Below are 13,904 nucleotides of genomic sequence, written 5' to 3'. Positions count from 1 at the left end.
TTCATTCATTCATTCATTCATCTTCTACCGCTTATCCGAACTACCTCGGGTCACGGGGAGCCTGTGCCTATCTCAGGCGTCATCGGGCATCAAGGCAGGATACACCCTGGATGGAGTGCCAACCCATCGCAGGGCACACACACACTCTCACACAATCACACACTACGGACAATTTTCCAGAGATGCGAATCAACCTACCATGCATGTCTTTGGACCGGGGGAGGAAACCGGAGTACACGGAGGAAACCCCCGAGGCACGGGGAGAACATGCAAACTCCACACACACAAGGCGGAGGTGGGAATCGAACCCCCAACCCTGGAGGTGTGAGGCGAACGTGCTAACCACTAAGCCACCATGCCCCCCGAGTCATGAATTAACGCTTGATATTTCATTCAGCCGAAGATCAATGGTGCTGATGCCTGTGTTAATAGAGAGAAATACATTTACTTTACCACATGAATGAGAGGTCACTGTTATCCTGGTTGTAGACCTATGAGAAGTGGCACAGTGACAGCACTGTAGCAGTGGCAGATGCCTATGTGTAATGCCCATGAACACCTTGTAGAGTGGCATGTGATGGTAGGGCTCAGCGGGCTTGTTTCTCATTAGAAAAGGCAGCCCCTCATGCAGGCTACTGTTCATGGGATCCACTTCAAGATCAATATTTTTGTGTGTGTGCGTGTGTTTGTGTGATTTTACATTGGGTAAGGCAAGTGTATCTTCAGAGTATGCAGTTTGTCCCCTAATTTGCCTGAAGTAATTGCAAGCAAAAGACATAGTCTCATAAGGAGGGACCTTATACAACTTCAACAAACATGAGACTCTTAGGAAATCATGGTCTGTGGAGGCAACACTTCATGTAGTTGTACTAAAATGCATGAACCTCCAAAGAGATTTTATCCTTGGTGTTTGTTTGTAAGCCATATACACCTTTAGGGTGATGTCTTGTTGGTGTCTGTTGCAGCCCTTGGAGAGATGTTTTTTGGGAACCAAGGAATCAATCAAGTGTACAGGGTCTAGCCCATAGAGTGTACACTGTTTACCAAACAGCTTCCATCTAAGGGTATAAAAGACCCATGTGACTAATGGCTCTTGCATTCAGAAGTGTGTAGAGGAGCCATAGAGACCGGTGTCCTGGCCGAGTGTGCCAAATGTCTCCTTCAATCTTAGACAGTAGATCTGCTAAAGGAGGAAGCTAGTAGTGTGTTTCAACTATTAGCTATAGCAATATTAGGACCAATGGTTTTTCTTTAGATCGCTTCCCCTAGATGGATGGAGTCACCTGTTATGAGCCTGAGGGTGTGACACTCCGTGCTGTTGCTTGACCTAACGTGCAGATGGTTTGTTTGGTCCTGCTGGTTTCATAAATATGCAACTTGCACTCGACCATTCAGTGCTTCATTAAAAGCAGGCCCAAAGTGAGAACAAAGCATTTTTCAGGGATAATTAGCATGTCCCCTACAGTGTGGATTGTGCTAACCATGCTTGGTGAAATATGCAAACTTTGTTGGAGGAAAGTTGACCCATATCCGGGTCTCCTACTGTACCTGTAAGAATGAGGTGTTGACCAGCTCTACCACAGAGGGGAAAAAATATTTGTTTCATGCCACACATAAATCATAAATCAGAGGTGTTCTCTGTGTGTATATAGCTGGAGGTGTTCTCTGTGTGTATATACAGTAGCTGGAGGAGTTCTCTGTGTGTATATAGCTGGAGGTGTTCTCTGTGTGTATATACAGTAGCTGGAGGTGTTCTCTGTGTGTATATAGCTGGAGGTGTTCTCTGTGTGTATAGCTGGAGGTGTTCTCTGTGTGTATATAGCTGGAGGTGTTCTCTGTGTGTATATAGCTGGAGGTGTTCTCTGTGTGTATAGCTGGAAGTGTTCTCTGTGTGTATATAGCTATAGGTGTTCTCTGTGTGTATATAGCTATAGGTGTTCTCTGTGTGTGTGTATTGTTGGAGGTGTTCTCTGTGTGTATATAGATGGAGGTGTTCTCTCTGTGTGTATAGATATACAGTAGGTGTTCTCTGTGTGTGTGTATAGTTGGAGGTGTTCTGTGAGGTGATGACCATGCAGCAGTCTGGATACGTGATGCTGACAGATTACCTGCAAAACAACTACAGGGAGCAACAGCAGCAGTTTTTGGGACAGGTTTTCTCATCTTACACTGGCACAGAGGAAGTCCTAGCTCCTAGTGAGTATAACATCACACACATGCACACGCACACGCACACACACATGCACACACACACACACACACACACACACACACACACACACACACACACACACACACACACACACACACACACACACACAAACAAACACACAAATACACCAGTGTTGTTTACCTGACATGGCCATGTGCTCTAATTCACTAGCTCTAAAACAGTGTCTCAAATGCAGAAAAAACAAAACAAAACAAAACAATACAGCACTGGCTGCAGTGAGTTAGCTGTTGCTAAGTAACATCTTTTCCCCTCACCATGGCCCTTCCTTTGTTCCCTTTTCCAAGTAGACTTTCACAGAAAAGTTTTTTTGGTATGTGGACTGCTTTTCTGGTCCATCTCACTTTTTTCTTTTTGCCTCTCTCAAAATACCGTTGATGACGTTCCATGATGTGTTTCATTATATATTCAGCTACTACTTTCTTCCCCATGTTAAGTTGCTCACAATAAGTGCGTTTGTCCTTCAGATTTCAACCTTTATGCTTTAAAATTCTCACACTTGGAATGCTACAGTTTCTCTCTCTCTCTCTCTCTCTCTCTCTCTCTCTCTCTCTCTTGCTCTCTCTCTCTCACACACACACACACACACACACACCAATACAAACATTTAAATATATCACTCGCTGCTCTTTCAACATTTCATATTATATATCATCATGTTCTGGTTTACTAATTTTTCCTAAAACATGAGAGTCCTCTCAGTGGGGGTGGAGGGATCCCGAGTATTCATTGCTCGAGGGCCTCAGACTTTGGAACACTGGTCTACAATCTCTCTGGCTTGTTTATTGTCCGTTTATAAAACCCCTATTTTAAACACGGCCACACTTCTCTCTCTGAAGTTTTCCCTCTCTTCCTATCATAGCTATGTGAATCACACTATATGAATGCCAGAAATTATTATTATTATTATTATTATTATTATTATTATTATATTGTTATAAATGATTCGGATCGGCTCTGATCTGTTTTGCTCAGTGTGCAGCTCAGAGCCAGAAAACGTCCAGGCAGATCCCCAGAACTACACCAGTATAATGGTGATGTGGGAGAGGCCGCGTGCTGTGTACGAAACCAGCATTGAGAAATATTCTGTCACCTACCAGAGTCTACAGGGTAAAAACGCTCCGAAACGACAGTACCTGACTGATGGAGACCAAGATGTGGTAAGCTGTCGGTATATTTTAAATGAATGTATCTAAAATGATAGAATTTTAAAGAATTTTAGCTTTGATGCTAAATGCTATTGGCAATATTTGACTGCTAGAGTAAAATAAAATAAAAATAAAAATACTACAACTGAAAATTGACATCGTAATAAATGTAAAAATGGAATATTTTACTAAATATTAAAAAGGAAAGTAAAATAAAAATATTTCACTAAATATTAAAAATAATAATGGAGTTTTTGGATTCAGGTGACATGACAAATGTATTGGGTTGAAAAGAAAATTGTTATATTTTTATTGAGAATAATCATTCTGGGACACATGAACTAAGGGCTTGAAATCATTTTTCACTGGTTCGTGTTACAGGGTGCCATCATCCACAACTTACTGGCCAATAACAGCTATGTGGTCCAGGTGGTGGCTCTGTGCACCAACGGCCTGACGGGTCGCATGAGTGACCAAGTAATAGTAGACATGCCTTTGGAAGACCCTGGTAATCCCCAATATACCCAGCTCCTGCTCCACATAAACTCTAACATCACATCAGTGCCATAATAAAAATGGAAATCTTTTTCTTTTAACCCTTATTCTCCAGAAAATGATCCGGATCCTTCTGTTGAATCAAAACAAGTAGAGGATTTTACTGAGGTAGGATTTGTGTGCTTTGAAAACTAATGTAATCTCTGATGGCAAATGCATTAAAATAAATGAGACAGATTTTTTTTATTTTTTATTTTTTTGCCTCACAGACCTCGTTATCTCCGAGTAGGACAAGCAGCAAACCCAGAGCTTTACCTGGTCGTACGACTTTCTCCGAGAGCTCCGTATACCACACCACCCCCACCAGTCACCCAGGATTCCTGTTTCCAGCTGTCAAGGCAACCACATCATTTGAGCAGCAGTGGATCAGTGTGAAATCTCAAACCTTTTCACCTGACCAGGCGGGAAGCCATGACAAGCATCCTAGCAGCCACATTGTACCAGAGAACGAAGACACCATGTTGGTAACTGAGGTTCACAACAAGGACATGAAATCTGTTGTGGATCAGGGAAAGGGCCAATCGAGGACAAACAAAGCGGGCATCGTTGCAGCGACATCCGCTCCAAATGCAGAGAGCAATACTATATATGTCACCAGTAACACTTTGTCTGTCTCAGGGAAGAATCTTCATGAACCCACACAGCCACTGTTTAACGGTTAGCTCGTGAAACTTGACATGACAAACAGATGGTACTTTACAGGACAATTCACACTGGACACAATGCTAAATCATATTAATGTGTTGTGTTTCCCCTGGACAGAGGAAAGCAACAGCAGTCCACAGTCTCGTGTGGGAATGGTGGGAGGGACGGAAAGAGAGAAGAGGACGGTGGTGCCGTTAGCAGTGGTGTCTACCCTTACTGCACTATGTCTGCTGGTGCTGATCAGCATTCTCATCTACTGGAGGTAGTACCAAGCGCACACACACACACACACACACTTCAGTACTAAACGATACACTATGTAACCGAACGTATGTGCACCCCTGACCTTGTGTTCTGTAGAACGTTTCTGTATGCTATAACATTACAATTTAGCAACTTCACATATAACATCCGATTACATTCACAATAACTAAATTTCAATCCAATTCCACTGAACAATTAGCTGTCTAAAAAGGACATTATTTACATTTACATTATTCACGCTCCAGTGTCACCCAAATGACAATGGGTTCCCTTGTGTGTCTTAAGATTTCCATCTCATGTCATCTCAGGGAATTTTTCCTGGCCATCATCACCTCAGGATTGCTCATTAGGGATAGATGTTAGAGATATACTGAATAGAGAGATACTGATGTTAGAGAGATACTGAATAGAGAGATACTGATGTTAGAGAGATACTGAATTTTCAACTTTACAATTGTTATTCTGTTTCTATGCTTTTTCAGAAGTTTACAATAGCGTAGTGTGTGTTGTGTAGGCAAATCCAGAAATGTCTAGGTTCAGGTGGTAGGACGTGAATGGCCTGCTGCAGCTTTAATTGTATTTATCATTAAAGTCTGAGTAAGCAGTGTGTTTTTTGGGTGTTTACAGGAAGTGCTTTCAGGCAACACATCTTCAAATAGAGGACAAAACATCCCCCAGAGTCATAACAGCTCCATCCACACCTCTGCTCCTTAATACAGGTAAACACACACAGACAGTATAACATCTCTGTCCACATAGACACATGCAGTACATACTGTTTATACTGTACACATGAACATGTCATTTTTCAGAAGAACATGCAGCCCTACCAGTGACAGAATTTGTGAAGCACGTTGTGAACCTTCACTCCAACAACACCTTCTCGAAGGAGTTTGAGGTATTCCTCATCTTATGTTGACTGATTAAATTGTTGCACCACTTAATTTATCAGGATCTACGTTCATCAAGGTGTCAGATCTTATCCACGAAGAGCCGCCGTTTGTGTGTGTGTGTGTGTGTGTGTGTGTGCAGCTTTTAATTCCAGTCAAGCAGAAGACACACCTGTTTAGACTCGGGTGTGTCTTCTGCTCGGCCTGAAGGGAAATCTGCATCCACACACCGGCTCTTGTGACACATCTGATCTTTACGAGCTGTGAAATATAACAGGAATGAATCCACTAACTTGCTGATGAACAGAAACTGAGCATGTGCAGAGAGACGGCACGTGAGCATGCTCTGTGCAGGATGATTGCCTAAAATGATCGAACAGCATGTTATGGAGCACACACTGGCTCACACACACAGACTAGTCACAGGTCTATCAGACCTCCTAACCTTCAGGGAAGGATTTTAACACCTGAGTATCTTTTTGTTCTGATATTTCAGCCTACAGACACATAGGGATGTATGACACAGTACTCACAACAAACTTTTCTCTTTAAAATACCAGTCACATACAACAATCGTTCCTGTTTATTTTCTTGTACTGTATGTTGTACCAGAGCGATGCCAGTGAAGAATATAGACCACTGACTAATTTATTAGGAAACCATCTACAAGGCATGTAGACATGAGCCAAGAGTGTCAAACTGAGTGAAAGAGTCCAACACAGTGTCTTTGACCATTTTCACCTTTTAGACCATGATTGTAAGTGGCTGGTTTGAGTGTTTCAGAAACTGTAGATCTGCAGCGATTTTCACAGATAACTGTCTCTAGATTTTATACTAGACGCTGATGTTCAAAGGTAAACTGTTCCAGATCTTACGCTAGCTATAGAAAATGTGCAGTCTCCCTTAGATTAAAGATAAAACAAAAATGACTACAGGATCTTATTGACCTGTGGGTTGTACTGTATGAGCACATCAGGAACACAAATTAGTAACTCCAGACGGTTATGAATGTGCACCTTCAAGCATCTGTAGGCTATTAAGGCTAAAAACAAATGGTTCTGCGGTGTGATCGTTGTATGACGCCGGTATTTGTTGTGAATTCTGCTGCATTCCGCACTAGTTCAGAGGTTATATGTACTGTAATACGCTGCCCAGGAGTTTATACACGATTCACAGAACCACAGTTACTGTACGTATGTAGCTAGCGCTTTATGTTTCAGCACTGGCTGTTCAATGTCTGTCCTGGACTCTCATTGTTGTGTTTTTTTCTCCTGCATTTTCACTCCCCATCCCCTGATTAGAGCTTGAAAGAGTCTTACGAGGTAAGACACGTCATTCTATGTTCAGTCTGCCTTTAAATGCATAGCTGTAGCTCTTCTCGTCTCGTCTGTCCCGGTTATCGTTACCGAGAGCCTCTTGCATGCACTTTTGCATGTCAGTGTGAAACTGCGAAATAATAATATGTTTGTTAATAGAATGTGTTGTAAAGACCTGGATTGGCTTTATATTAAAAAAAAAACTGTGTGGGTTATTCACAGGAAATTCAGTCCTGTACTGTGGACATGGGCATTACGACAGACAGCTCGAATCATGCAGACAACAAGAGCAAGAACAGATACATCAACATCCTGGCTTGTAAGAGAACCAATTATTTTGTAAAACACCAGTGCAGTCTGTAAAGGAATCTTTTATAAACTTTTTGTTAAAGTGAACTGCTGTGTGAAGTGTTAAAGGACTCATCCACAGAAAGAAAGAAAGAAAAAAAGATCAAGCTATTTTCTTTTTTTTTCCCCAAGACGATCACAGTCGAGTCAAGCTAAACCATACTGCAGATAAGGATGGAAAGACTGGGGACTATATAAATGCCAGTTATGTGGATGTAAGTGTTATAAGAAAGCTGCACTATCTTTGTACTAGTTATTTCTTGTTGTGAACTTTGTCTGACTGGAAAATGTGCTTTTGGCTCGATAGGTACAGTATAATCTGTTAAGTCTTAAATAATTTTGCTAAAATTAAATTTTCTAACTTCAGCAGAAAAGAATTTCGATTATAACTAGAACGAATTCTGAAATTACACCTATGCTCATATTCATATGTTGCGCAAAAGCTTAAGGTTTTCCTCAGGAACAACTTTGCAACTATTCCCATTGTTAAAAGTGCTGTAGAAATAAAATCGAATTGCTCCATCTTGGGCACAGGTCTCTATGTACTTTTTCTTATTAATCTTTACTAGTATTCTAAATTGTTTTAGGGCTACAACCACCCGAGAGCGTACATTGCAGCCCAGGGTCCATTGAAGACAAGCCTGGAAGACTTCTGGAGGATGGTGTGGGAGCAGAACGTCAGCGTGATCGTCATGATAACCAACCTGTTGGAGAAGGGGCGTGTAAGCAGAGGCAGTTTTACTATATGACAAGAGTGCACAGATATTTGGAGAATGACTTATAAGATATGCACGTGAATATGAAATTTAGAGACAGATGAATTAGAAATTAGAGCTGGAAATAAATTCGGCGGTGGAACTCGAACACTTGAGTATACTTTGGTTTATATATGTGCTTCACTATCAATATCAATCGAGTTGGTCAATAAAAATGTTTGTGGCATCATACAAAAAATGTTTTTATATAAACTTTGTTTACTAAAAGTTGGACAGATATTAATGAGAAATGATGTAAACTGGACAACTCTACCCCCAGAGAAAATGTGACCAGTACTGGCCAATGGAAAACCAGGAAGAGTACGGGAGCTTTCTTGTGACACTGAAAAGTACCGTAACATTGGCGTACTACACGAAGCGGACCTTCACCCTGAGGAACGTCAACAACAAAAAGGTTCTCCATCATCATGCTTCGATGATCTGAGCAAAATTTTATACGACAGAATAAAAAAGTGTCCGAGATGAACTTAGGATGGTATTTTTTACGTGTCTGTGTTATAGGGCTCTCTGAAGAGTCGTGGTCAGGAGAGAACCATCGAGCAGTACCATTACACACAGTGGCCAGACATGGGGGTTCCTGAGTACACACTTCCTGTGCTGAAATTTGTACAGAAGTCGTCTGAGGCACGTAGCGCTGAGTCGGGTCCTGTGGTGGTGCACTGCAGGTAAACAGCTGGAGAGAGAGTGAACTCACATCTGGATATCTCTGTGTGTGTATATATATATATATATATATATATATATATATATATATATACGTATATATATATATATATATATACGTATATATATATATATATATATATATATATATATATATATATATATATATATATATATATATATATATAAAGTATGTACTTTACTAATCGTTATTTAAGCTCTAATAGTATTTATAAAGATGTTTCATGTACACGTTTAGCGCTGGAGTGGGAAGAACAGGAACTTACATCGTAATAGACAGCATGCTGAAGCAGATAAAGGCTGAAGGGACGGTGAACATCATGGGCTTCCTAAAGCAAATCCGCACCCAGAGGAACTATCTGGTGCAGACTGAGGTAGCTACAACTCACCAGTACAAATCTCTACTATCTTTAATGTTAGTCTCCAGATTTTATGGGCTGTAGAAATTTCTCAAAGATCCGATATGAATTACAGAATGTCCACTCGATGACCAAATTATTAGGATTCTATAACTGGGTAACTCCGTGTGGACAGAGATGCTTTTCTGTTCACAGCTGTAGAGTTGTTGAGTTTCTGCACTCTTCCTGTCAGTTTCAACAAGTCGGACTTCTCTCTCATAACCAGTTGTGTCCTCCAACAGAATTACTGCTTAATGGCTTGTAGTTTTTGTAGTAACCTTTAGAGACAGTCATCTGTGGAAATCTCAGAAGATCTACACTAACAATCATACCATGTTCCAAGTCAATGAGACCACAATTTCCCTCAGGCTGATGTTCAGTCTTAATATTAACTGATGCTCTTGACTCATGCCTACATGCTTTTATGCACCGAGCTGCTGCTTTATGACCGACCCTGTAAGAAACTAAAACGATGAGGGTGAAGATCTTAATGAAGAAGAATTTTATTCCAGCGTAGCAGGGACAAAATACATGAAGTACTTCGAGTTCATGTGAGTCAAGAAGAACGCAGGACAAATCAGTTCAGTTCAATTCAATTCAAATTTATTTGTACAAGACTTTTAACAATTGACATTGTCTCTAAGCAGCTTTATAGAACATAAACATAAAAAAGTCAATATAAAGAATAATATAATACAAAATATTCAAGATTAATATTATCTTCTACCGCTTATCCGAACTACCTCGGGTCACGGGGAGCCTGTGCCTATCTCAGGTGTCATCGGGCATCAAGGCAGGATACACCCTGGACGGAGTGCCAACCCATCGCAGGGCACACACACACTCTCATTCACTCACGCAATCACACACTAGGGACAATTTTCCAGAGATGCCAATCAACCTACCATACATGTCTTTGGACCGGGGGAGGAAACTGGAGTACCCGGAGGAAACCACCGAGGCACGGGGAGAACATGCAAACTCCACACACACAAGGCGGAGGCGGGAATCGAACCCCGACCCTGGAGGTGTGAGGCGAACGTGCTAAGCCACCGTGCCCCCCAAGATTAATATTAGATGTATTTAAATGTGTTTGTATTTATCCCCAATGAGCAAATCTGAGGTGACTCAGACTCAGACTTTTATACAGTTATCCCTCTTTGTAGTTTGTAGTTTAAATAGGGTTTCGCTTTAAATGTATATTAAGTGTGTATCTCCCAAATGCTGGGTGATACTACCGTCGAGTCGGATGTCTTTTAAAGGCAATTATGGTCATGTACACTTTGGTTTGGTATTGTTACAGGTGTTATCACCCAAATGGACAGGTGATAGTGTTGTTTAAATGGTAATCATGGTCACGTACCCTTTTTTCTGCGACAGTCCTTGACGTCCTGCTGCCGCTCCCATATTAACAGTTGATCGAGGTTATTCATTTAGGGTTCTAAGCCTTATGATACCTAAGCCTTTTTTGTGTTCAGACAATGACAATCCTGGACTGGAGCATTTGTATCGCATATCGAGATACAACCTAGTCATTAAACTCAAACTCACTGCTGCACTGTGAATATATGTAACACACTATTACATAAAATTTGAACAGGCAAGTTTCAAAATAATAATCAGGAGTTAAAGTGAAGATACAGGAGATCGCATATTGTCAAGATGATCGCTGACAGACACTCACTGAGTTATCCATCCAACAGAATACACTCAGTAAGGACTCACTTATTAATCAGGGGATTGTAGCAGGGTTATGGGTTACGTGACAGATCAGGTTGCTGAGGAAGCTTAAAATCCAAAATAACAAAACATCTAAACTGTCACTTAACAACTGCACTGGATTTTCTTTATCCTTAAGTTAAAACTCATATTTTATTACCATGGAATTAATTTCCTAATTCTTCTTGTTATTTTTTTTTCCCAGGAACAATATGTTTTCATTCACAATGTCTTAGTAGAAGCCATCAGGAGCAAAGAGACACAAGTATCAGCTAGTCACATTCATGCTTACGTCTCGGATCTTCTCACTCCTGGACCAACAGGCAAAACTCGTCTAGAGAAACAGTTTAAGGTATGACGAAGTGACTCCATGGCATTGCTGTTAGATAACAAGGAACAAGACAATGATCTGATCTCTGTTTTTATTGTAGTTTATTAGCCAGAAGTGTGCAAATCAGGATGACTACAAGACAGCGCTGAAAGAGTGGAACCTACCAAAGAACAGGCCTTCAGCCCTCCTGCCTGGTGAGTAGTGCTGAGGTATACAGTGAGTTCTCACTGAAAATTAGTCTGAAAAAAGTCTGGAACTATAAGACTAAGTTGGTTTGTAGCACTTACATTAACACTTATAACTTATAAGTACGCATACCAATGTGGACCATTTTACATGAGAAAATAATATTAAATACACCATACGGCCAAAAGTATGTGCACCCCTGACCATCACACCCAAATGTGGTTCTTCTACAAAATGTTTAAAGCACATAATTGTACAGAAAGTTTCTGTGTGCTGTAACATTACAGCTGAATGATCACTAATCCCCACAGACACGCTCCAACATCAGTGTTTCACATCACTCCAACATAATGCTCCTGTAGCTGAATGATCACTAATCCCCACAGACACACTCCAACATCAGTGTCTGATCTCACTAATGCTCCTGTAGCTGAATGATCACTAATCCCCACAGACACGCTCCAACATCAGTGTCTGATCTCACTAATGCTCCTGTAGCTGAATGATCACTAATCCCCACAGACCCGCTCCAACATCAGTGTCTGATCTCACTAATACTCCTGTAGCTGAATGATCACTAATCCCCACAGACACACTCCAACATCAGTGTCTGATCTCACTAATGTTCTTGTAGCTGAATGATCACTAATCCCCACAGACACACTCCAACATCAGTGTCTGATCTCACTAATACTCCTGTAGCTGAATGATCACTAATCCCCACAGACACACTCCAACATCAGTGTCTGATCTCACTAATGCTCCTGTAGCTGAATGATCACTAATCCCCACAGATACACTCCAACATCAGTGTCTGATCTCACTAATGCTCCTGTAGCTGAATGATCACTAATCCCCAGCGAGACACTCCAACATCAGTGTCTGATCTCACTAATGCTCCTGTAGCTGAATGATCACTAATCCTCACAGACACACTCCAACATCAGTGTCTGATCTCACTAATGCTCCTGCAGCTGAATGATCACTAATCCCCACATACACACTACAACATCAGTGTCTGATCTCACTAATGCTCCTGTAGCTGAATGATCACTAATCCCCACAGACACACTCCAACATCAGTGTCTGATCTCACTAATGCTGTGTGTATTTTTTTAATTCCCAGTGCTTTCTTGCCCACTTTAATGTCTCTTGTGATTCAGTGCCCAATTGGAGATGGATATAGAACACCATTGTGGTTTTGTCATCTGCACTATTTTGTCTGAACCCTTCAGATGTTTTTGACTGTTGCACACTGAGTCACACAGCAGTATTGAGGAGGTTAATAAAAACACTAAAATATTTCCAATCACTCCCTCATCCAGTCAGCATCTGTCATTACACTCTCCCTATTGGCATGGAGAACGACCCAAGGGCACAGCCTGAAAGAGACTGCTGCTGTAATCATTATCCCAAGGACACTATTCACAACATGCTAATATGTACCCTCTTTTCAACAAACCTAGTACTGTTTGACTTTATGTACTGTAACACTTCTTAATCCCACCCTCCGGACTCACCAGGAAGAGGATGTGGAAGAGTTCCTTTCTGAGTTTTGTTTCTCTCAAGGCTTTTGTTCCTTGAAACATTTGGATCAGCAGTGTTCTTGCCAGCTGCCAATTTTCTACTCTATGCTGTGCTTATATGGACCTGAGCTGCTACGTTATTCGTTTCTTTCCATTCCGGCTGCAACAACACATCAAAAGTGGTCAGTTATTTTACATTAGGAGTCTCTTCAGAGACACTGAGTCTGCTGTAACACCACAGCAATGGTGTTTACCACATGAGGACTTTGACAAAGTTATAACTCTCATATTATTTGTATCGGTCACTCTGCTAGTTCCAAAGGAAGCTACCCGTGATGTCCAGAATATACAGTTTTTGTGTGTCAGTCAGATAAACCACCTAAACACACACACCTAATCTATATTATCGGTTTTAAACCTGATTTCTGTGTGCAGTGGAAAGATCCAGAGTAAGTCTGTCTTCGACTGGCGCAGATTCTTCAGACTATATTAATGCTTCTTACATCATGGTGAGAACTTTTTCCACGTGGTTCTTTAGGCTGATTGGGTCACAAAATCATTGTAATTGAGTTTTAGAGTGTGTTCTGTTTTTCAGGGTTACCATCAAAGCTGTGAATTCATCATCACCCAGAGACCCCTGGCCAGCACTATACAAGACTTTTGGAGGATGATCTGGGACCACAATGCTCAAATCATCATTTCTTTGCCAGATACACAGAACCCGGTTGGTCATTACACACACACACACACAAACACACACACACACACACACACACACACACACACACACACACACACACACACACACACACACACACACACGCACACACACACACACACACACATACACACACACGCACACACACACACAGACATACACACATACAC

At 41.2% G+C, this 13,904-nt stretch overlaps 1 protein-coding gene across 4 annotated transcripts in view; it reads left to right on the top strand.

The window, feature by feature from the left end:
* The window catches only part of ptprz1b (protein tyrosine phosphatase receptor type Z1b), a 37,590-nt gene that overhangs the window by 19,915 nt on the left and 3,771 nt on the right, over window positions 1–13,904 (top strand). Inside the window, exons 8-26 of one of the 4 annotated variants that reach the window (XM_060889924.1) lie at window positions 2,046–2,196; window positions 3,206–3,390; window positions 3,760–3,886; window positions 3,989–4,041; window positions 4,143–4,590; window positions 4,696–4,840; window positions 5,470–5,561; window positions 5,658–5,740; window positions 7,034–7,054; window positions 7,271–7,367; window positions 7,529–7,611; window positions 7,984–8,118; window positions 8,432–8,566; window positions 8,674–8,837; window positions 9,095–9,230; window positions 11,179–11,325; window positions 11,405–11,498; window positions 13,452–13,525; window positions 13,612–13,740. In XM_060889924.1, the coding sequence (XP_060745907.1) occupies window positions 2,046–2,196; window positions 3,206–3,390; window positions 3,760–3,886; window positions 3,989–4,041; window positions 4,143–4,590; window positions 4,696–4,840; window positions 5,470–5,561; window positions 5,658–5,740; window positions 7,034–7,054; window positions 7,271–7,367; window positions 7,529–7,611; window positions 7,984–8,118; window positions 8,432–8,566; window positions 8,674–8,837; window positions 9,095–9,230; window positions 11,179–11,325; window positions 11,405–11,498; window positions 13,452–13,525; window positions 13,612–13,740 (2,499 nt within the window). Of the gene's footprint in view, window positions 1–2,045; window positions 2,197–3,205; window positions 3,391–3,759; window positions 3,887–3,988; window positions 4,042–4,142; window positions 4,591–4,695; window positions 4,841–5,469; window positions 5,562–5,654; window positions 5,741–7,033; window positions 7,055–7,270; window positions 7,368–7,528; window positions 7,612–7,983; window positions 8,119–8,431; window positions 8,567–8,673; window positions 8,838–9,094; window positions 9,231–11,178; window positions 11,326–11,404; window positions 11,499–13,451; window positions 13,526–13,611; window positions 13,741–13,904 lie in introns of all 4 variants that reach the window. The other 3 variants (XM_060889923.1, XM_060889926.1, XM_060889925.1) reach the window with 3 other exon arrangements.

Source organism: Tachysurus vachellii, chromosome 16 (assembly GCF_030014155.1).
Source record: "Tachysurus vachellii isolate PV-2020 chromosome 16, HZAU_Pvac_v1, whole genome shotgun sequence".
Classification (NCBI taxonomy): domain Eukaryota; kingdom Metazoa; phylum Chordata; class Actinopteri; order Siluriformes; family Bagridae; genus Tachysurus; species Tachysurus vachellii.
Note: the sequence above shows the minus strand (reverse complement) of the source record. Positions and strands in the feature narration are given on the sequence as shown.